Source organism: Macrobrachium nipponense, chromosome 5 (assembly GCF_015104395.2).
Source record: "Macrobrachium nipponense isolate FS-2020 chromosome 5, ASM1510439v2, whole genome shotgun sequence".
Taxonomy (NCBI): domain Eukaryota; kingdom Metazoa; phylum Arthropoda; class Malacostraca; order Decapoda; family Palaemonidae; genus Macrobrachium; species Macrobrachium nipponense.
The window spans coordinates 128,716,837-128,741,825 of NC_061107.1; the positions used below are offsets into that span (position 1 = coordinate 128,716,837).

At 42.5% G+C, this 24,989-nt stretch overlaps 1 protein-coding gene and 1 long non-coding RNA gene across 2 annotated transcripts in view; one reads left to right on the forward strand and one right to left on the reverse strand.

Moving 5' to 3' along the window:
* Positions 1–24,989, forward strand: part of LOC135215640 (intraflagellar transport protein 122 homolog) — a gene marked incomplete in the record, with an annotated part of 235,267 nt that overhangs the window by 209,184 nt on the left and 1,094 nt on the right. Inside the window, 6 exon segments of the mRNA XM_064250562.1 lie at positions 4,917–5,010; positions 11,606–11,706; positions 16,963–17,071; positions 17,221–17,389; positions 17,781–18,037; positions 18,438–18,602. Coding sequence (XP_064106632.1) covers positions 4,917–5,010; positions 11,606–11,706; positions 16,963–17,071; positions 17,221–17,389; positions 17,781–18,037; positions 18,438–18,602 — 895 coding nt within the window.
* LOC135215643 (uncharacterized) overlaps positions 1–24,989 on the reverse strand; it is a 103,316-nt gene that overhangs the window by 25,725 nt on the left and 52,602 nt on the right. The window lies entirely within an intron of this gene.

Below are 24,989 nucleotides of genomic sequence, written 5' to 3' on the forward strand. Positions count from 1 at the left end.
TTCACTGAACACCATAAACGTGCAGAAGGACCTCTAGCTTTCTCCGTTCTATGCGGATAAAATTTTAGTGCTCTCACTGGATGGAGAAGTCTTTCTTCCTCTTCTGGCCCAAGAATATCCATGATATTCTTAATGACAAAAGAGCGAGGCCAAGGTTCCGACGGATTCTCGTTCTTTGCCAAAAAGGAAAGGGCTAAGGAACAAACTTTATTCCCTTGAGCAAAACCTACTCTTCTGGCCACAGCATGAATTTCACTGACACGTCTCGGTGAAGCCAGTGCAAATAAAAAGTTTTCTCTTTGTTAAATTCTTCAGAGAAGACGATCGAAGAAGCTCAAAGGGATGTCCAAAAATATATTTCAGGACTACATCGAGATTCCACTTAGTCCTTTGGCACTTTCGATGTCTCAAAAGGCCGGATAAGGTCTGTCAGATCATATTTGATGATAGTTCAAGTCCCCTATGCCAGAACACTGAATTGAGCATTGTTCGATATCCCTTAATCGTAGAAAGGGATAACTTCCTTGAAGACCTTAGGGAGAGAAGAAAGTCAGCAATCTGACTCACAGTGGTCTCAGAAGACTTTAGCTTGTCTACACCATCTTCTGAAGACATTCCACTTCGATTGGTAAAGGTTGTTAGAAGAAATGTGTCTGTATCTTGCAATCGCTTCTGCAGCTCTGTGTAAAAAATCCTTTGCTCTGACGAGACTCCTGACAGTCTGACGCCTGTCAGCACAAGAGCAGACAACCCTTGATGGAAAGAATGTAAGTGCGGTTATCTAAGAAGCGCCTTCTTTTGAGGAAGGAGCCTTGGATAGTCCACCATTATGTAAAGAAGGTCCGGAAACCATTCTTTCCTTGACTAAAAAGGAGCTATCAAAGTCAGGTGAACATTTTGATTGAGCTTAACTTTGTTAATGACCTCCCTGATCATCCTGAAGGGAGGAAAAGCGTATGCATCTAACCCTGACCAGTCTAGCAACATTGCACCCACTGCCCAGGCTAGAGGATCTGGGATTGGGGAGCAGAACAACTGAAGACGGTTGTTCCTGGACGTTGTGAACAAATCGATTGATGGTTTTCCCCAAACCTTCCACAGGCCTAGGCATACTTTCATGTTCAGTGTCCATTCCAATGACAGAACTTGCCGCCCTCTACATGGAACCAGACGGAAACAATGTTCCTCTGCCCAAAGCAGATCCTGTGCTATTGTGAACAAAGTGAATGAGTGAATCCCCCCTCCTGTGGAGTTGTCGGTATGAATGCCCACCACCCGACCTTCAACTAGATGTACAAACTTCTGAAGGCCCAGGAACACTGACAGGAGCTCCTTGACATTGATGTGTAGGGATTTTTGAGAGACTGTCCAAACTCCAAACACTGTGATCCTGAAAGGGCTCCTAGCCTACATCTTATGCGTCTGAATAAAACTGTAGGCAGGGGTTCAGTGGAAGAAGAGACAGGCCCTCCTGAAGCTTTTCTCTTGAAATCCACCACACGAGATCGCTCTTTATCTCTTTGTTGATCGGGAAAACTGTTGAATCTGGTTGAGACTTCCTGCACCAGTTCACCTTGAGGAAGAACTGTAGAGTCCCTGAGTGCAGTCATCCTAGCTTCATGAACTTCTCTACCGAGGAGAGGGTACCCATCAAACTTATCCACTGTACTGCTGAGCACAACAGGCTGGTCAGGAACTGTTGAACTGTCTAAAGACACAAATCCACACTTTTCAGGGACAAAAGCCCGAAAAATCTGAGAGTCCAGAGTCATTCCCAAATAGAGAATTCTCTGAGAAGGAAGAACTTGGGATTTTGACATATTTATTCATTATAATGCCCAACTTCTGCATCAGGCAGAGAGTCCTCTCTAGGTCCTTCGCACACTGATTCTCCGAAGGGGTGTGGAGAAGCCAGTCGTCCAAATACAGACACATTTATTCCCATCAAATGCAACTACTGTCCCGCTTAGAATCCTGGTGAACACCTGAGGTGCTGTCAACTTGCCGAAGCACAGCCCCCAAAACTGAAAGATCTTGTTCTGAAAAACAAAATGGAGATACTTCCTGGAGTCCTGATGGATTGGAACATGGAAGTAGGCGTCCTGCATGTCGAGGGATACCATCCAATCCCCCTGACGAAGCGAGGCAAGTACGGAACTCTGCGTCTCCATCTTGAACTTTGCTTTCAGAACACAGTGATTCAATGCGCTGACATCCAAAACCCAAAACAGGCCTCCAGTCCCCCGATGCTTTAGGGACTACAAAAAGCCTATTGTAGAACCCCACCGAAGTGTCATTGACCTCCTCAACTGCACGTTTGAGAACCAAGGAATTTACTTCTTCCTCGAGCACCGAAAACTTTTCCGAGCTGACTAAGTATAATGTTTATACAATGGGGACCTGGGACAGGGGAGGTCTTTCTCTGAAAGGAATGGCGTAACCCAGATGTAACACTTCGATGACACAGGCTTCTGCACCTCTGATCTTCCACTCCTCCCAAAACTGGTGCTGCCTGGCACCTACAGGCGTGCGAAGGACTGGAACAACACTTATTTGCAGGCTTAGCTGCGGATCTAGACGAGGACGTAGAGGGTGGGCGAAGGTTGGAGCAAGGTCTGGCAAAAGGGCGCGACTTTCCCCCACAAAATGGCTGCTTCTAAAGCGGCGAAAAAGACTTGGTTGGAACCACAACTGCTGTTGAGGACTTACTGCACTTGGTGGATTGCTCTAGCAAATATGTAGTGGATTTCTTTTTGAGAGCTGAAAGTATCCTGTACTGTCTTGAGGAAACAGGTGCAACTTGGCCAAAGGGGAAAACTAAACAGCAGACTGTTGAATCGTTGTTACTCCTTTAGTGGTAAAGGAGCACCACAGCTCACACTTCTTCGACATTCCCATGGTGAATGAGGAAGCTACTTCGTCTGCACCACCTCTAATTGCCTTATCTGAACAAGAAAGCACTCCCAGCCAGTCCTACCGCAGATCCTCGGAAAGTGAAGGGCAGTCCTCCAACTTCCTCACCAACACTCTGATCGACCAGTCCATAAAGCTAAATATCTCCAAAATTTTAAAGAGATTGCGAACTAGGTGGTCGATCTCCGACAAAGAAAAGAATGTTTTGCAGCCGAAAACGCTGCTCTCCTATTTGCATCCACCAGAGCCAAGAAGTCCCCCTGGGAGGAGGCAGATACTCCCAAGGAAGGAGCTTCCCAGGTTATGTAGAAACGATAACACTTCTTGATGAGCTATGAAGGAGGAAGGCGAAAGATGCCTTGGCATGTTCTCTCTTAGCCGCCAGCCACTTATCAACAAAATGAAGAGCCTTTCTAGCTGCAGAGGAGAGGACTAACTTGGGAAGGTGATCTTCTGGTTGCTTCTTTTTCTTCATCATGAATATCGAAGGAGGGGAACTAAGAGTGGCAGGAGAGAAATGGTCGAGAAAATATTCTAAAAGGAACCTCATTAAAGAAGCTTAAGCTGTCGGAGGTTGAGTCGAGACCTGTTATAACTCTTGCTCTTGCTCTCACCTTTGCTCTTGCTCTTGTTTTACTGAAGACATAGGAGACAGGGTCGCTTCTTCCTTCTTTGACTGCGGCATCTTACCCTTAAAGAAGGACAAGCACTCCTCAAATACTCAAACTGCCTCTTGAATCTTGGTTTCGAGGCTGGCAATGATATCAGAAAATGTAACATGGGAAGCTGGTAAAAGAGTAGGCAGTGAAGGGGTTGGAGGACTGAGACTTGAGAGAGAGATTTCCAGGAATTGGAGAAGCAGGAAATCTCTGCTAACACAGCGGAAAGTGGAGGAGCTACACTAGCCTTATTATCTGCTCAAGGGCTGCTTTTTTCTTCCTATCTTGTAACACTTATAATTTGAATTGTAAAGTTCCCACTTCTCATCATCCCAATCCTGACATACAGAACATCTAAGTTCCTTTGAACGCTCCTGACCCCTACATTTAGTTCATCTAGGGCAAGGATCATAAATTTCTTTAACTAGTCTAGTTTTGCAGCTATCTGTGCAAAACCTAACTCTAGGTGAGCTTGAATCCAACATATTCAAGCAAAAAAGGCAGTAAAATAAGCTAATCAAATTCTGAAAATCAAAGACCACACCGAAACTGTATGTCATCAATATCCAGGAAAGTCAAAAAAACCATCCAAATGATGACGAAGAAGGTCTGCAGAGCTACCGATGTTACTCAGGAGCTGGCAGAAATCCTTGAGAGGTGTGACGTCATCATACCTGTTTACACCGGAATTGGTCGGTAACTGGTTACCTACACTAATGATGGCGGTGCCAGCAAGAAACTTGAAGTTTGGTCTGCCATGTGTAGGAATCCTACAGCTTAATAATTACTTGGTAAGACTGAATAAAAGAGTTAATTCATCTCTGTATCTTGCTATGAAAATTTTGATACTATACTCTATGTTTAGTATTCAAAATGTTAATTCTTCATTTATTGCTTTTACATAATATGAGATATTCTGTACCATTTAGAAAACAGGTTAGCACTATTACATTCAGGGGCATTTTTAATTGCTACCATCTAGTTAAGGAACAAGAGCATATTGGATGTTTATGTTTATTTCCTATTACGTATAATTTTTTTGTTCAATGCAGTTATTGCATGGGGAACATTTATTCCTTTACAAGCAATGCAGCAATATTTCAGTAGCATCTGGAGCCATTATTTGTGTACAGTTGTCAAATTTTATCACTAAGTTTTTAATCCTTCATAGTGGTATGGATAGTAAGAAACTAACTGAAATTGATATTCAAATATGTATGTTGTTAGTCCTAGAATGTGAAGTCAATAAAAATAGGCAAGTGATTCAAGTTGATATGAATAAGTGTTACTCAACAAAGAATACAATTTCAAGCAAAATGTTAAAACATTTTTTATTTTTGACAGTGAGGAAGAACACGATGCAATGATGGAGAAATTTCGCAACTACCAAAGGAAGGCTTCAATGTATTATGTTTACCACACAATACAGCGTTATATGGTAATAGCAGCATTTTTTTCTTTTTGTAAATGGTTACAAGCAGGTGTCCATATAACTAAAATTGCTTTTATTTTACATACAGTAATTTTTATTGTATGATAGTCACACACAAACCAAGTGCTAAATTTCTACTTACAGTCAGAAGGAGCTACATAAGGTAAAGCTCTCATTTAAAGTAACCATAATATTAAATTTTTAGCAGATGTAATTTAATAAAATTTAAACTATCATGAATAAAGAAACTCTTTGGGACAGCCCTGTGAGATCTAAATAAATTAACTCAAGTGCTTTTGTTAGTCTACCTGGTAGTCCTAATGCTCTCTGTTTCTAGGAAGTTTTCTGTCTCACATACTGCCCAATCTCACATAGCACATATTTTGGACTACAGAAATAAATTTAGCTATTATTACTTTTCATTCACATTTCCTTTTGTCCCACTTAGATCATAAAGGAATCCTAAGAAATGTGATTAAAAGAAGTGTAATTGCACATGTGTGTGTACTACAAAATGGGTAATAATTTTAAATCAAACATTAATCCTTAGTAGATGGATACCCTCATGGGTAACAATAACAGGTTTTGAGTGGTGGGTGGATCACCACCTGGTGAGTATCGATTTGGAGAATTCCGGCAGGAAAGAGGTTCCATTACTTCAATAGCCCATAAATTTACTAATGGCAACTTTTAGACTGGCCCAGCTTGTTGATTCTAGGCGTTTCATGAGTTAATTGTGTTCTTGACTTCAAGGGCCATGTACTGCCTCTCCCACATGATGAATTTTTATATTTGCTCACAAATATACTCAGGGGTTGCTGTTGGTTTTAGTTCTTATCTTTTATGGTAGTATGTCAGTTTTAATTGTAATTTTGCAAAGAGAAGTGCACAGAAATATTAGAAAAACATGTATAATCCAAAAAAGTTACTGCATCTTTGATCTCAGTAAATGTACATAAATATTTTACAACAAATATTCTCAGAATTTGTTATTGATTGTAGTTCTTATCTCTTATGGCATTGTGTGAGCTGTAATTATAGTTTTACAAAATATAATAAAATAATTATCAGAAAAAACAGGTTTTGATGTAGGAAAAGCCAATTTTTGGTAATCGCTGTTGAGTCCTGAAAGGATTTACCCTCCATGGTGTGTGCTAGTGCCCCATGGTGATCAGACTAATATCAAAGAAATATCTTTTGTCTGGTCTTGTAACCGGATATTATATGTCACAATGATAAACACTATGACAAGTGATAGAGCATACAGGCAGTCCCTGGGTACGACGGGGATTCCGTTCTTGAGACGCGTTGTAACCCGAAAATCGTCATTAAAAATCCTAAGAAAACCTTACTTTTAATGCTTTGGGTGCATTAAAAACTATGTAAACTGCACTCTTGTTGAATTTTTCATAAAAAACCTTCAAATATTGATTATTTTGCATTTTTGGTGTCATGTTTCTCCTCCCAAATCAGCGTTGTAGGCGTCATAGACCTGGAACATGTGTCGTAACCCTGGAAATAATTTTTGATGAATATAATTGAAAAGCGCCTTAACCTCGGAACGTCGTAAGCTGAGCCCTTCTTAACCCGGGGACTGCCTGTAATGGATTACAAGAAGGCGTTTTATCTTGTCTTCAGCGAAGCTGTACTCAGTCAAAACCTGTAGAAGTGACATGCGCATGTGCATCGGCCATCTTGTTTTATGATCGGGCTGATTAAAAGACCAATATCCATTACTCTGTTGGTCAATGCAGGATGAACCTTGTACCCAAATCCCATGGTTTTTTGTCAGGGAAGTGGAAGGGTTTTTAGGACTCGACAGCGACTGCCAAAAATAAGTTTTTTCTACGTCAAAACCTGTTTTTTTATAGCACAGTCACTGTTTTGTCTTCAAAGCAGCATTACAAAGAAATTGACAGGTGACGAAAAACTTAAGCGCACAAAATTTTCATCCCAAATATCTCAAAGTTTAAAACTAAATCATCTCAGGTCCAATGTCAAGCTACTAGTTTCAGTCGAAAAGATAAACAAATTAATCGATAGGATATACTTTTAGTTTAGGTTCTATGGCGACTTACCTAAGCATGCTGGATATAGTTGTGATTTTGATGCTCCTTCCCCCAGGGATAGTTAACATACCTACCCATTAGGGACACCCCTGGTGTTCTGCTGTGGCACCTATGGGGGTCAGGACTAACCATACACCTACTGATACACAGTGCAGTCAAATTTGTTCCAGCTCATGGCAGTAGTGTTTTAAGAATACTGACTATGATGACCACCCAGTACATTCAGAGACCTCTTCAAATGATACATTTCTGAAGAAGGCCAATGATGTACTTACTTTCCTAATATCATGAGACCTAGGAAAGGAATGTGGGTTAGCCTTTTTAGTGAGGGACACTAAAATTATTCTTAGCCCTTGTAAAGAGAGTGGTTTGTTTGTGCTTGGATGTAGGAAAATTGGACCTTTGCTGGGATCTTTAGGTAAACCTTTAGTGCCTGAACTGGGCATAATGTTTAGTCTGCTAAATTGAGTTTTCTTAAAAGAATAGATTTCCTCTTTAAAGGATTGTCATTCTTGGCCAGGAATGATGGCCCAGGGGACAGCAATAATTGGTTATCAGCAGTTTGTGTGATATATCGTCCCCATCTAAGAGAGCCCAATTCACTAATACGGGCTCCTGATGCTAATGCTACTGGGAAGATCGCTTTTTGGAAGCATGCAAGTGGTAGTTACATCAGGTCTGTTGAATTGAGGAGTACATAAAAGTTTGAGTACTCTATTCAGGGACCAAGTAATTGGAAGTCTTTTGGGAGCAGGTCTTTGTAGAGAAAAAGACTGCAGAAGAGAAGTGACAATTTCTATGTTGGAATCAATCCTGAATCCATAAAGCAAGGGTTCTGTTAATGCAGCCTTGAAAGGAGGATGCATAAACAACTTTCCCTCCTTCTTTCTAGGATAGTACGGCAGACGGTAATGGAATTGATCTCTTTGTCCGTTGTTGAAGTAATGGGAACCAATGCCTGTTTGGCCAATTTGGGGCTATTAGGAGCTTGTTCAAAACTTTGAAATTTGGGACAACGGAGGAAAAAGATATGTCTTCTTCCAGTTGTTCCAGTCCTGTAGGAAGGCATCTCTCGCTATTGCTTGACTGTCCAAATTTGGGGACCCATATACTGGGAGTTTGTGATTCTCATATGTGCCAAACAGGTCCACTTCTGGTTGTGGAAGTAGGTTGTTTATTATTTGAAAGGAGTGGTCGTCCAATGACCACTCTGTTGAGGCTGTTGTATTCCTTGACAAAGAGGCTGCTATTACATTGAGAGACCCTGTAAGGTGAATTGCAGACAAATGCCACATCTTTATCTGTGCCATTCAAAGGATGGCTAACATTAGCATATTGAGAGGAGATGAGCGTGATCCCAATTTGTCGATGTAAAACATTGCAGTCGTGTGTCTCTTCGGGAGGTTTGAGTTTCTTTAGAGACAGAAAGACAGCCATCAGCTCTAGGAAATTGATATGACAATTCTTTAGGGTAGCTGACCTCCTCCCTGCCAACTGATGATCCTCCCAGACCTGTCAACGAGGCATCTGTGTGTACTGTCACTTACAGATGGAGGAGTCAGGGTGACCTGGTTTGCCAGAGATTCTTTCTGTGTCCATGGCTGAAGTATCTCCCCAAGTTTCTGATGCATTTTGTGAGATTTGTCTTGCATCCTTTTTTCATATATGTGACATCCAAAATTTGTTCCCATTTTTCTGTTGCAATCTGAGTATTGGATCTGTTATAAATGCAAACTGCAGCAGACCCATCATACGCTCTAATTGCTGTCTGGAAGCATGGATTGTGTCAGGAACCTTTTGAGGTTTTTCCTTATTCTGTTCTGTGTTTTGAGGGGAAGATACAAAAGGCCATGAACAGTATCCCAACTCATTCCCAGCCACTGAAACTGTCTGCTGGGTGTGACGTGGGATTTTTTCCAATTTACTATAAAGCCTTTTTACTGGAGTCTCTTGACTACTGTTCCTAGGTTTTTCAGGCACTCTTCTTCTTGTGGCTCCCCAGACTAACCAGTTGTCTAATTAAGCTATCAGATGTATTCCTTCTTTCCTGAGTTCTCAGACAACTGCTGTCACTAATTTTGTAAATATTCTCGGGGCAATGTTTTAGTCTGAAAGGCATGGCCTTGAATCTGTACATATTTTTCCCCATCCGGAATCCTAGGGAGGGGTGGAAGGGAACGGCAATAGGGACATGCCAATAAGCATCTTTCAGATCTATAGAAACTTTCCAGATCCCTTTTGGAATGACAGAATGTATTTGGGCAATGGTAGTCATTTGAAACTTTTGGCAAACAAGGTTTGTTCAATGTTGACAGGTCGAGGATCACCCTTCATTCTGAAAAATCCTTTTTGGGAACACTGAAGAGACGTGCTTGGTGATGAATGTAAGAATGTTTCTCTATGGCTCCTTTTAAGAGGGCCTTCTGCACAATCTTTCATAGAGGGGTCTGGTTTTTTCAAAGGTGGAGGGGGCAAGACCATTTCCACCCCAGTCCATTGAGGAAAATGGTGTCCCCCAAGCAGATGACTTCCATTCCTTGTGATACTTCTGAAGCTGACCCCCAAGCAAACAATTTCTATTGGGATCCCCCCTCCCTCTGTCTTTTCCCTTAATGGGCATTCCAGGTGTTCCTTTTCCTTTTCCTTTATAACCCAGTTTTGGACCTTGTGAAAAGGATACCCTTTTTGCTGAGCAGGTTGTTGTCCCTTTTGAGGGAGCTGTCCCTTCCGACTACCTACCTGTGTATGAGGAGAGCTATTTTAAGCGAATGGAGGCCTATATGATTTTTTATGGATGGGGTATGGGGAAATTTTTTTTGTTTTGTTTCCTGAAATCTTTTCTTAGTAGAGCATACACTGCAGTTTTGTTGATGTGCTTGCTCTTTTACTCCTCAAACAGGTCTTGGCAGAAGGTATTGGACTGTAATAAGGCAGTCACATTGGGAAGTGATTTGTTTTCCAGTACCTCCATTCACACTTTATGCACCAGTCTAAAAAGTCATAGAGAGCTTCCCATAATGTTCTTATAAGGCACAACATTAAATTTGATCCTAGATTCTTCTGGAAGCCTCTTTGAGTAGAGCTATTTTAAGCAAATGGAAGCCTATATGATTTTTTATCAAGCGTGCCTTTTTTGGGTTGGGTAAGGGGAAATTTCTGGTTTTTTGTTTCCTGAAATCTTTTCTCAGTAGAGCATACACTGCAATTTTGTTGATGTGCTTGCTCTTTTACTTGAGTCACAATAAACTCCTCAAACAGGTCTTGGCAGAAGGTATTGGACTGTAATAAGGCAGTCACATTGGGAAGTGACTTGTTTTCCAGTACCTCCATTCACACTTTTATGCACCAGTCTAAAAAGTCAGAGAGCTTCCCATAGTGTTCTTATAAGGCACAACATTAAAAATGATCCTAGATTCTTCTGGAAGCCTTTTTGTGGGTACTTCTACCAATGGTTATGTTGTGGTACTGAGCCCCGGGTAGGTGCATATTGTTTTTTATCTTTGCTATCCATTGAAATTGTCCTTTGCTGAAAAGTACTCACTGAAGTAGACGGTGCTCCATGGCTATACCACCACACCAGCGCCTCCGTGGAGTGGTTGGTATGGTGTTTGCGTCCCACCTCGGTGGTCGCGGGTTCGATTCTCGACCATCCCATTGAGGAGTGAGAGATGTGCGTTTCTGGTGATAGAAGTTCACTCTCGACGTGGTTCGGAAGTCACGTAAAGCCGTTGGTCCCGTTGCTGAATAACCACTGGTTCCATGCAACATAAAAACACCATGCAAACAAAAACAAACAATATACCACCACACCACTACGTTATGAGATGAGTGCCAACCAGAGGCATTATCAACCTGTAGCTACTCTCTATCAGGTGGCAATATTTGTCTATTTTCAAATTCATTACCATTCATGTTTTGGGGTAGAAGTGTCCAAGCATCTTACCTCCTGTCAATGTGGGAATCGGCTATGTAATTGCAGTAAGTTACTTAAATAAAAATAAAATTTTTATGATAGAATTAAGTTTTATTTATACTTACACCAGTAATTACATGATCGGAGCCCTCCCTCCATCCCCTTGCATGAACAATAAGGGACATTAACAAACCGAGCTCTTTGGTAAGTTGTTCTTCTCTTTCCCCGAAAATGGGCGGCATCATTGTTACCTACCCAAAAACAAAAAACTAGTGCCACCCATGATTTTCCAAATTTAGTTGCCGGATGGGTGACTTACTGGGTAAGTATAAATAAAACTTAATTTAATAATAATGTCTTTTCTTACATAATTGTGTCATACATAATTCACAGTACTTACAGAGAAGTCTCAAATTAATTTTCACTTGTTATGGTGTCTTCATTATATGGTGTTAGAAATTCTTTTGAGTCATTGATCAGTATGTGATTAGGCTACTGTATTGAGCAAAGTTTCACTGCTCTAAAAAGACTGGCTTGGCTTTGTCCTTTATGCTAATATAACTTGCCAGAAATTTTTCTGAATACTGAATTACCATTAATTTCATGTATTTATTTCCAGGATGAACCATTTACATCTTACATGCCAGAGGCTCTCTTTAACATCTCCAGGTTTTTAATGCATGAATTGATGACGATGCAACCAGATGGTGTTTCAAAATTGTATCCTTTTATAAATGCTTACAAATTTTGTATGTTACAATTACCTTTCCCCTTCTTGTTATAATTTCATGAACATTCAAGTTATTCTAGTTTGTAAGATTTTAGTGAGGCATTGGATTATAACACCCATTACTAAGTTGTATGTTTATCTATTGTGTTACGTTGTTGAAAACTGAAATTGCTGTAATAACCATCCCAAAACTTACAATGCTATTCATATTTTGTGCAGTGTCCTAGACAAACTTTCTCCAGAATAAGAAGTCCCGACAGGTGGTTATAATGCAAATGCGCCCTTAATAGATCTCAGCTGACACTCTAGATTATTCTTTGTCTGTGCATTGCACATACTTGTCCCTAAGACCCCTTAGATGAATTTTTGTTGGTACGTACATAATTATCTTATCACCATTTTGCTGAATTACAACAATAAACCCTTTGCCATAATCAGCCAAAAGCCACACAATCTGAACAATTAATTTTCAGAAGGTTTTAGCTGGACACCCTAGCCACTCATACACTTGTAGGATCTAATTAGATCTTTTAATGACCCTAGCCACTCAAGAATAGCAGACTTGCTTGGTGCCAGTTGATCACAGCTCCACGCATTTATAATTATTGAGCCACTCTTATACGAAGCAGAGGTGCTCCTATCCACCAAAAAAAAATAATCAACAGCAGACCTGAGCTACTTATCCTTAAAGGATCCAAACTGATCTTTAGTCATTTAACAGATTGTTGAACTATTCATCTGCTAAGGACCTAAGTTGCTCACATTCAGAATATAAATAATAAACCATATATCTTCAAAGAACCAGAGTTGTTTATCTCTCTTTGTAAGGAGAGCCAATTGTTAGTTGCACACCTGAGCCATGCTTAGCATGTGGTATCAAGTAGCTCAGCTTATAAGGATACCAGTTGCCGAACACCCTCATGATTGTAGTCACCTTCCAGCAGAACTATTGTGAAGAAATGCTTCCCAGATTTAGTCATACTCTAGTCCAGTTTTTTCACATCATTAACTCCTTGAAGGCAGAGAGGGAGGGTTATTCACATGCTAAAGCACTTTGCAAGCAGCATTTCCATGCTATTCATACATTATTGCCAGAGATCTAATAGAAAAATTGGACTACTATACGTACTTTGGTTTGTCACAGAATAGGACGATTTTACTTATAACAAAATGTTATTTTGAGCTGTGGCCTTTTTAATCTGGGAAGTCATTATAAAGTGAATAAAAACTAGTCTGGGCTGCTAACAGAACAATTGGCAGGTCAAAGGATGCTCCTTTAATTTTTTACCTACCATTTGCTGAGCCCACCTTAGGCAATTTTATACTGTGTCAGGGTGACTTGCAAACAGTTCTTCAGTATTACAGATTGCTTTTGTCAATCTTGCCAGTTACTATAAGATAATATGGCTTTGTTTTGGAACCATATATAGCAGACCCTTTTGAGACAAAAGTTTTAGATCCCTTTCAGACGAAATAGGAAGTTTAAATCTCCTCCCTATGACCTTAAACTCCTCTAGGAGTATCTCACCACCTAAAACACCGAAAATTTGGATGAGAAATTAGGAATGAAACTGTAGGTGCAAAGTGCCTTGATCAGGCTCAACATCATGCAAGGAGTTGATATCAGCAGAGGAAAAGGGAGAATTATTAGAAGTAAGAGACTGGTCCTGTTTTTGCAGTTGGATCTTTATGGCTCAGAAATCAGCAGGAGGCTGGCATTTTATTTTGTGGAGCTGTAGTGGTTCCATTTGAAAGCCCTTTGCTTTGACTTGGATTTCCTACTACCATTCAGGTTTCCATATGGGTTCTAGCAACAGTTATGATCTGGGCACACTCAAATAGATAAACATTAGAAGATATTTGGGTGAATGATTGCTTTTGTCCTTCATCCCAGAGATCTCTTGTCACCACCTGCAGAGGCTCCCTCAGTTAATCAGGACAGTTGTACAGGAATACTGAGAGATATGCATGGTACTGTAGTAGGTTTGGTTTGATCAGCGAAAGATAGAACCTGAAGATTTTTTGCTGTTTTAGAGGATTTTGATCAGAACCATTGTCCTCTAACAGGTCCCCTACCTAGAGGATTTAACAACAGCTCAGAAAGCAGAGCATTTTTTGAAGGGCAGCAAAATTATTCACTAGACTGTAGAACTCCTTGTAGTGGGAGAAAATTCATCTGGTCCAAGCCATATCTTCCAAGAAAATAGGAGATAGCCACTTATCAAGGAAAGAAAATAGCTTGTCAGTAGCAGACATTCAAGCTTACAGGGCTGTCTTTTCTCAGTCTGTTCAGAAGTGGATAAATTCTCTTCCATGTCATTGTTTTCAGAAGCATGCATCGAAAAGAACACTCGAAGTCTCTCAGGATGGGAAGTAGTTTTTTCCTGAAAAGTTTAGCAGGAGTACCATATAATTACCCATTAGGATAAGCATCTTTTCTTGAATTTACTTTGAAGGCAGTATACATTGTTGGCATTTGCATATTTTGAAGTGTGTCTGTCAAGCTTTATGTTTTCTTGTTTATAGTCATTTAAATAAAAGTCTCCCAGCCTATCTTTTGCCACAAGGATTGTTGTGAAGACAAACCTTACAAGATTCTTGATTGCACTGTTATACGGTTGTACTTTCAAGGATCCAAGGAATCTTGATAAAGTACACCAGTAAAAGTATCATGGGATATTTTTTCTGGAAAGTAATCGGAGCCTTTTGAGATGTGCCGAGTGCTAAATTATCTTAAAATTAGGTCATTTCCCACAAGGTAAGGCTTTTATGAAATTTTCTAATTTGTAAAGTGAAGTTTGGGTGTCAACATTGTTTTAATGGCTTGGCCTTAGAGACGTGCTGTGATAATGAATTTGAATTATGAGGTGACACACACTAGCATCTGCAGACATCTTCCTTGTGGTCTGTCAGCAGTAAAGCAAGTAGTCCCTTGTGTAGAAGACTAGGGAAGTGGAACAATCATCACTTACTTCTCATTTCCTCTCCATTCTCCAATCGTCATAATTATGACCTAATCTTCTAGTTTTATTTGCTTTTAAGTTGTGCTTAGGGTGCGAGTTCAACAGTATGGGTTGATATCCTAAAAAGCAGGGTATACATCTAAAAGTCCATATGAGACTATATTACTGTCTTTGTAAGAGGCTCTGAGCTCAAGACTGTCAGTCTGCAGGGGTTACACATGATTTGCAGCTCTTCCCTTATTCACCCATTGAGACCAAGTATCTCATCTTAGCCCAGATTTGACAGATTGAATCTTTCTTACCTAAATTGAGATTTGGTAATGCAAGTTATATATAAGCACATTCCAATTCCCAAAGGCTTATAACATAATGAGTTGTGTCATCTGAGACTTGATGAACATACAGCTCATTTGCACTATATTCACCAGTTAGAGACTGGTAGTTTTCATTATCTTATGGAGAAGGTTTGTTTGGGCAATATTTTGCTACTAAAGAAATAGTGCTACACGTTATGGATTTTGTTAAAAATTATGCTTTTTTCAGAAAAATACATCGTAGGTACTTTTATTGCATTTGTCAGAAGTTTCTAAAGGAAGTATCGTGGCAGAGTTTGCTGTTATTATTCTCTTAGCTAGTTTTCATACATAGAAATTGTGAAATTTACTGGTAGTTTTCATACTTTTTTAAGTCTTTTATAAATAAAGACAAGGAGGTAGATGTGCCATTTTCATAGCGTCCAGTGGCTGTCTGGCAAAGTTGAAATATATTGTTGGCAAGGATTTTCTTGTACAGTGGACCCTTGGTATTCGTGGGGGATAGGGACCAAGCCCCCATTAGTACCCTTAAAACTTGAAAGTACAGGCGGTCCCCGGGTTACGACGGGGGTTCCGTTCTTGAGACGCGTCGTAAGCCAAAAATCGTCGTAAGCCGGAACATTGTCAAAAAACCTAAGAAAACCTTACTTTTAATGCTTTGGGTGCATTGAAAACTATGTAAACTGCATTCTTATGGCATTTTTCATCAAAAAAACCTTCAAATATTGATTATTTTGCATTTTTGGTGTCAAATTTCATCTCCCAGATGAGCGTTGTAGGCGTCGTAACCCTGGAAATAACGTCTATTGACAAGCGTCGTAACCTCGGAACGTCGTAAGCCGACACCGTCGTAACCCGGGGACTGCCTGTATATACATACAGTGAAGCCTCATATTCACGGGATACATTCCAGACCCCTGCAAATTGCTAGAATCCGTGAATACTATGAACCCCTATGAAAACCCTTAAAACTGCCTATTTTATTAGTTCAAACTCAAGAAAAACTTATAAGAATGCTTACACCTGTTTTTTTTTATAGTTTTATAACAAAGTGCATTTAATCATGAAATTGATATGAAAATGCAATAATTTGTGGATTTTTCTCATAGAAACATTCTGCGAATACACAGATTCCCTGGAAATAATGGGTAGATATGATCCATAGAGAAATCCGCGAATACGTGAGTACATATGCCGAGAACGCGAATATGGGGGATCCGCTGTACATACGTACTTCTAACCATTCCAGCCAAAACCGAGAGAGAGAGAGAGAGAGAGAGAGAGAGAGAGAGAGAGAGAGAGAGAGAGAGAGAGAGAGAGAGAGAGAGAGAGAGAGAGAGTGAGTTACCACTATGGCATATTCAGCCAGCCTTGTGCCGGGCGAAAGAGAGAGGGAGTTTATGTCTTTAATCAGTGTTAATTTATTTCTCTTTACTTGCAAATGACAAACAAATTTTTTTTTTTTATCTTCCAGAGATGTTTCACCTTTACTATACAATTAAAACACTATGAACACATACACACAGTTTGCATATGTGCTAATACCAATTGTTAAAGACTCAAATCAGTAGCATGTACCTTTTCTTGAGAGAGAGAGAGAAGAGAGAGAGAGAGTGTGTGTTATATTTTTATATTTTAATGTTGGTATTTAATCATATTAAACTTACTACTTAAAAATTAGTAAATCTTATTATAAAAAATGTATTTAGTCATGAAAATAACATCAAAATACAGTAATTAGTGAATATTTCTCAACAAAAAAGTCTGCAAATTAGATTTTTCAAGAATGATTTATAGATATGTTCCACAGACAAATCCAAGAATGGTGAGTCTGCGAATCTTGAGAGCATGAATACTTTAGTGGCAAAACAAAACTAAATACTACTGTAGTCAGCCAGGAATAGAGTACATGTTTTTAGGGTTATAAATGGCTACATTTTATATTGCTATTTTCCTTAATTTGGTTTAGCTCTACCATGTATACTCTAGCCAAGCAATCACGAAATCTAGAAGCATTTAAACTTGCTAGATATGTTTTGGATAAGTTACAAACACTACGTATTCCACCAAGATTTCAGGTGATTTGATATATTTCATTAGTTTATTACTGCATTATAAAGGTGTTTAAAATGATTAATATTGATGTTATATATGCAAAAGTCCTTGATAATTTGTGGGATTGAAGGGGATTTCTTGTTGAATGCATTCTTAATTAATTTAATTACAGGAAGATGTAGAATTGGCTGCTCTCAAAATCCGTGCCAAACCTTTTCATGACAATGAAGAGCACCAGCCACTATGTTACCGTTGCTCAACCACTAATCCTTTAGTAAACAACAGTGGTAACCAGTGTGTTAACTGTGGGCATCCCTTTGTTTATTCTTTTGTGTCATTTGGTAAGTAAATGTCTTTACAATAGTATTGTTATAAAAGCATGTTTGTTGTGTGATTTTATATTGACTAAATGTCAATACAAAGGCAAGACCACTATTACACTTATGGTTTTTCTGTTTAGTCCATAGTACAATATAAGATATACTGTATTGAAGTAAGGCAAGTTTTTAAGAAAACTTGACTTGAAAGTACCTTCAGTGTCTTGAAATTCTGAAATAGTAAATTTTGAACACTTTTGTGTTCCTGGTGCTAAGCTTAAATTTTATGAAAATTGCAATTCGTATTAACATTTTTCTATTCCTACATTATCACGATAATATTAGTACAATTTAGGAAGTTGTGTTACTGATATTAAATTCTGAACTACCTTTGCTATTATGTTGTTGTTTTCAGAGATTCTTCCAGTGGTTGAATTTGTTTTAGAGGAGGACGTTACAGATGAAGAGGGGGTACGTTTGATTCAGCAGTCTGGAGGAAATGGCCCAGATGATCAGGAAGGTGGATCAAAAGAAAATGATGATGATGATGATGATGATAACAGATGGAAACAAACTCATTCTGGAAATGCCCAGGCTTTGACATTGGACAGCTCACCTGTACATGGAAGCAACAATGAAGATCCGTTCACTGCTAATCTTATGAGCTTTTATGTAAGTTATGTATTGTCTGTTGATGATAGGTTTAGATCAGAGATTTTCTTAATCATATATTGCCTAATTGTGGGATACTTGAAATATTTGAATTATCCAGTTATATGAATTGAAACATTACTCAACCTGTTGATTTGTACAATAATCAGGCTTAAAATTTTGTAGACCAGTAAATCGTGAAACCATGCAGTGTTCAGAGTACTTGCCTAAATCTGAATTTTTATTGCAGAAAAATATCTTGTGCATTTTAGAATTAACAATATAATTCAAATCTCCCCTTTTTATAAGTTGTACTTTATTATCATGTTACATAAATGAGCCTTTTCAAAGAAAAGGAATTACACATTTACTGTTAATGTAATTTGCTGAAGGGTCTTTTGTTAATTTCTTGTGCCTTTAGCCTGGCGGTTCTGAGTATCAACCAGTTCTTCTTAACCGAGCAGCACTATTAGCTCTTGAACCACATGACATTATTGTCTGTCGCTGGCCGAAGCCTCTGAGGTATCAATTCTTTAAGAACATCATGCCAGATGTTCCTATCACACACTGTACTCACTGTAATAAGGTAAGCTGTTTAGGATTCAACATAAATCTTTTTCCAGTTCCAAACATAATTCGTAGTTTAATGTAAAGAGAAAAGCATTATTTATTTTGTTTTCTATATTATTTCTTGTACTGTTATTAGTTTGCTGCCTAAAGTATATATGTACAGGTTTAGTGTTGTAGATTTGTCAATACAGATAATGTGTATATTGTACAGAGAATGCCTGATTGCTTACTGTACTTCACACATTTCCATTATTAAAGCTATGAGATACAGTCAGAATATAGTAGTATGTGTCATGCCTATGTTATCTTATTCCCATTGCTATCCTTGTCTTAGGGATTGGTTGCCTTGATGGGTCTTCTTTAACTATTCCTATTGAAAGCATCTTCCTTCAATAAGCCCCACTTCTTCAAATTCTCCTTCAATTTATCACTCCATCTAATCTTCTGTCTCCCCCTCTACCTCCTTCCTTGAACGGGAATGATATCTGTAAACTTTGCCACCTGGCACTTTAATTTTCCAGCGTGTCATGCAGAAAAGTCTTTAAAATCCACCTCAACATCCTTATTTCTTTTTACTCCAGCTCATGTTCCAACTTCCTTCTTGATGCACACGTTTCTGAACCATACATCATCACAGGTCTGATTACAGTACAATAAGTCAAATCTTTTTTCAGTGTATATTTGACATTCTTTTGTCACGTACTACCCTGGTCCCATCCTCAATTTCCCCTAAGCTCCTTTATCCTGTTTTCAACCTTTGCTTAAATATACCCTAAGTATTTGAAATTCTGTATTTGATTTGAATCTAGGCCTCTTCTGTCTTGTACAAATAACCTTTCCCCTCTCTGCTTGCTGGACATAACCTCATTTTACCCACATATACCTTCATACTACCCTATTCAAGATATTTTCTTACTTGCAGTTCTTCTTCAGTGTCAGTCATAATCATCAAATTATCTACATTTAATGATGCCAATGGAGTTTTCATTTCTAATTCCTTGAGTTAGTAGTACATCCATAACCAGTACAAAGAGAAACAGGCTACCATATATACTATGTATCATGTGACTTTTGAAGACCTAATTGTTCCAACACGTTATAGAAACCCTCGGTCCTTTAACATATTGAATGTAATCAGTGCCAAGCTGGAACCGGTCGTAAGCTTTCAAACGAGGTGGTTCGGTAGTTAACTGCTTGCCCGATAGTCGGTTCTCCCGCCCAACTGGTAGGTGAAGCATCACTTTGCTTTCGGCCGCCATCGGAACAAGAAGTGCTCTTCGCCGCTACGTCTGCTATGTCGTATGCTTTGGTTACTTCTTTACGAAGTCTACAATCTTTTCGCCTTTAACCCTGTAGTGCTTGTGCAAATGAAAGCTTGTAAGTACTTGGTTTTTTTCATTGTATATATCGTTATTCGTGGTGAAATGGAAGGCCACGAGCCGGAGAGATCCCCCACCCCACCCCCCCCAGTCAGCCGCAGATGTGGAGGGCCGTAGGTGTGGGGCCTTTAGGTCTCTACGAGGTTGACCCACATGATTTGTGTACTCGGTACAGAGGGCGCGAATGCTCTCGCACCGAGACATGAGATGTATGTGTATCGTGGTCGGGGGAGCGATACAAGGGGAGGAAGAAGGCGCGTAAGCTTGCCAATGAGTCATCGGAGGGCTCTCCAGCGACACCCTGGTTATGGACACGTTTTCCTCTTTCCTTCCTCCGTCTCAGCTCCCGCATATGGATCCTTCCCCTTCGAGGGGCGTGTCGTGGTCTGCCTCTTCACTTGATCAGTCGAGTGTAGAGGAGGGGGCGTGGCACCCTTACATTCAGTTGTATGCGGGGTCTTCCGTTCGCTCGGGGTGGGAACTCTCCCCCCCCCACCCCATTAACCCGACCTTTCCTTCCTCAAGTATGCCTGCCATGGGTGGCGATCTCGAGCAGGTCCGGTACTCACTTGGGCTCCCGAGCACAACGAGTATTCAGGGGCTGCTGTACCACCTGGCTGCGCGTGGATCCAGGCCGGTCACCCATGGACCAGAGACGTTGACGACAACAACGGTGTCGACGCCGGGGTATGCAGCTCCTCCTCACCTGGTATACACTCAACATGTGGCCATGGTTACACCGACAGCCGCAGTCCAGGCTCTGCTGCTGTGTTTGCCTAGGAGGGAGATCATCCCGCCGCCTGGTTTTGCTGCCCTCGCCCCAGACCCTGACTTTCGGTGTCCCAAGAGTTCCCTGCTCGACCTCCCGCCAGTGCCTGTGATGCCGCTAGCTCTTGTACTGCCGCCAGTTCATGTTGCTGCTACTCCCGTACCAGTTCCTGCCATCGTCGCTCCAGCCCGTGGTGTTGCTGCCCCCACTGCAGGTCCCTCCGGACAGGTGCAGCTGGGCCCTGTTGCTTCGGCAACTGCCCCAGCTCCATCCTGGATGGAGGACCTGACGGTGGTCGTGAGGAAGCTGACAAAGCCGAAGAGGAAGGTGTCATCGTCGTATGCAGCCGCCTTTTCCCCTTCGACTTCCAAGGCCCCACAGCCGAGGAAGAAGACTGATTGATTGATTTAGAGTTTTCTTGCGTCACAACTACTTGGGTCACTGACGCCGACCGAGGAAGAAGAAGGTAGCCTCCTCCCCCCCCCAAAGAAGTCTCGCTCAGAGACCTCTAAGGGTCTGTCCCACTCTGGTGGGACAGCTGGGGCTTCCGCTGGTCTTTTGTTCCTTTGGGAACGGGGCCTGTCTCTCCTTCCGCAAGGAAGAAGATGATGGGGACTGGAGGGGTGCCGGCTAACACCGGTACCTCTTCTCCTGGCACCAGAGGTTCTGCCTTGGCACCAGGAACCATCTCGGCCGCTCATTCGCGGGTGGTACCGAGTGTACGGTCGCCCGTGGGTGACTGTGCAGCCAGGGTCCAGGCAGCCGAGCCCGCTTGCCACCAGGACCCAGGCACTGAGCAGAAGACTGGTGGCAGTCGCTCAGGCGACTCCCGCCAGACCGGCGATTGCTCTTGTGGCGATCTGCCAGTCCCCAGGGTTGACGCAACGGTCCCACCAGACCTTGCACGGGCCGAGGCGAGGAAGAGGTCCCCCCGGTCGCCAGGACCAGTCTCGGCTAGTCCAGGTACCGTGACGCGCCATGAGGACGGGCCACGCTCCCACCGCGACAGTGGACTCTGCCGGTCTCCTGACCATTGCTCCCACCGTTACCGGACGGATAGGCTGACTGGTAGCAGCTCTCCTGACGCCTGGGACCGTCGCTACCATTCTCGGTCCAGTGGTTCTTCCCAGGGAGACTGTGCGACTAGGCCTGCAGCTTGATCGTCATCGCGGGTTGGTGATCGCCTGCAGCCCCCCCGGCACACTGGTTCTGCCGGAGGCCAGGGGGGGAGTGTCAGGTCTTCCTCTCCTTTCCCTTCAACCTCCTTGGGCTACAGCGAGAGGAGCGACCGTGAGGAGTGCGCTTCTCGCAGTCCCTCCACAAGGGCCTACGAACCTGGCACGCTCTTGGGATTGACCAGATCGTACGCCCAAGTGGTCGGAGGAGACCAAGAGGGGTCTGTTGTGGTTTCTTTTGTGGAAGGAGGAGGATCTCGGGAGGCGTTCTCCCTGGATGGGCTTGATGGTCCATCTCCCCAGGACACAGTCACTCCTGAGATCCAGAGGTTGTTTGTAGAGGTCATCGCTCCGATTTGTCAGCACAATGACCTTGGGGAAGGATCGGTGCTCCCGCCCTCCGAGCCTACATCAAGGCTGGAGTCTTTCTGGGGTCCTAAGAAGGAACCCAGGACGATGGTGGGTCTGCCCTATCAGCCTTGGCCGACAGCGTGTTGGGCCAGGTGGACTCTCTCGTCTCTGGACAGGAGAGATCACTTTCGGTCTGGCATGTCGTCTAAGCTACTTTCCCCTCCTCTACCACGGCAGAGGCGCTTCTACGTGCCTTCGGAGGACGACTGCCGCCCAAACAGGTTAACCCGGAGCTAGCTAGGCTAACCCTGGGTGTGTCTCTTCAACATCTGCTGGCCGAGAACCAGCAAGAGGCACTGGCTCTGGAATCGACTGCCATGGCAGCGTTCCAAGCAGTCTCCTGGCTGGACCTGAGGTCCTTCACAGTGTCCAAGGTGGTGGCCTCCTCGGGAAACATCACTCCTGAAGGGGACCCGGCTTTTGGGAGATTGTGTCAGTCAGGGGGTAGGGCAATCTCCTACCTGGCCCACCAGACAGCCAACCTGGTACTGAGACGTAGGGACGCAGTCCTCTCTCGAGTTACCAGGGCAGCAGGGCGTGAGGCAGCTTTGGGTCTGAGAAATGGACCGGTGCTGGGTTCCTCCTCTCTCATCCCCAGAGATATGGTGGACGCTGTGGTGGAACAGGGGCGCACTGATGACAGTGACCGCCTAGTCCACCAGGCAGTCTCGAAGGTGACTGGGCAGCCTCGAACTACTGCGGCTAAGCCTAGGAGCTTGGGTAGCGCTTCCTCTGCAGCCAAGACGATGTTCTCGTCGAAGTCGAGAGGAAAGACCCAGCCTTCGACTTCCTCTGTAAGGAGGGACTGTCAGCCCCCCTCCTCCTGAGGAGGAACCGGGAAGAAGTCAATGAAGGGGAAATGCTAGAGACAGCGTTCCCACTCACCTGCTGCCGGGCAACTAGGCAGCGGTACGGAGCCGAGACCTGGATAGTGGACGTCCTTCGGGAGGGACATCTGCTACCCTTCGAGTCATGGCCACCCCTCACCTCCAACCCGGTCCAAGAGCAGACGTACGTTCCCGGTTCTGCCAGGGATGTAGCTCTTCGGCAGGATGTAGAAGCCATGCAGAGCAAACGAACTGTGGAGATTGTAAGGGATCAGTTGCTGGGCTTCTACAGCTGACTTTTCCAGGAAAAGTCATCGGGGGCTGGCGCCTGGTGATAAATCTCTATCCCTTGAACCGATTCGTTCGCCAGACTCTGTTCACGATGGAAACGACACGCTCCATGCTCGATTCTGTCAGGGAGAACGACGTCATGCTTTCTGTGGACCTGAAGGATGCGTATTTTCAGATACCCATCCACCAGTCCTCCAGGAAGTGCCTCCGCTTTATCCTCAACGGGACAGTGTACTAATTCAGGGCACTTTGTTTCGGTCTCTCTACCGCCCCACAGGCGGTCTCGGGATCGTGGTAAATTTCGAGAAGTCAGAGGATGAAGTACCTGGGGATGCTGATCGACACGGTAGCAGGGCGAGCCTTCCCCGCAGACTCGTGGATCAGCAGGTTCAGGGAGGCAGCCGGACGGTTCCTGTCCCTACAGGAGCAGCCAGCTCAGCAGTGGCAGGTCGTGATCGGTCACCTGTCGTCTCTCGAGTAGTTAGTCCCTCACAGGCGTCTTCACCTGCGGTTTCTTCAGTGGAGGCTAAAGGAGTGTTGGTCACAGGCAAGAGACCCACCGTACTTCCCCGTGCCTCTCACGGAGGAGGTGAGGCAGGACCTAGCCTTGTGGCTGGATGACAGGAACCTCGTAAGAGGAGTGCCTCTCCACACTCCCTCCTGGAGATGCTGCTGTTCTCAGATGCGTCGACCGAGGGATGGGGCTCACACCTGCAGGAGTTGCTGGCTGCAGGTGTGTGGGACCATCGTGACAAGCGCCTTCACATCAACGTCCTGTAGCTCAAGGCAGAGTTCCTCGCTCTCCAAGAGTTCCAGGAACGGATGATGGGACACTCAGTGGTGTTGATGAGTGACACCACCATGGTTGTGGCATACGTCAACAAATGGGAGCCTAGTGTCCCTCCCGTTGCACCAGTTGACGTTGCAGGTGCACAAGTGGGCCGTAGCCCACTCAGTCGAGCTGTCAGCCCAATACATTCCAGGAAAGAGGAACGTAGTGACAGACAAGCTCAGCCAAAATTTGGTAACCAATTGATCCTAAAGGATTTGGACAGGCTGAATGCAAAAAGGTTACCAAGCAGTATTTTGAATATTAAGGCCCAAAAAAGACAAAAAAGAAAATGGCCACCATAAAATTTAAAATGCCAATAATGGCTCATCTTTCTGATAAAAAATCTTAACTAATTTTTTCCCCATGATTAATGACACTGAAGAACCCAATTAAATTGTAAAAATGAATTTGAAGGTACCCTTGATGACTTTCAGCAGCATTGCGCTGTTTTTTAAACCAAAATTACAAGTCATTAAAGTCAGTGATAATTACGTGTTTCAATTTGGTTTTTAGATTCATATTTTTGTGCCAGCTTGTAGATATGCTTACCTCTAACATATTCTTTTTTATAATTTGCAAGTAGTGTGCAGATACAGTTGTGTAATTATAATTTTACAAAATAAAATAAATTTACTTGTTAGAAAAAACATGTATAACTTGGTAAGATTATTGCATGGCTCTTAAATGTTAAGCACCTTGTCCAGCAGGCTTTTGCAGAG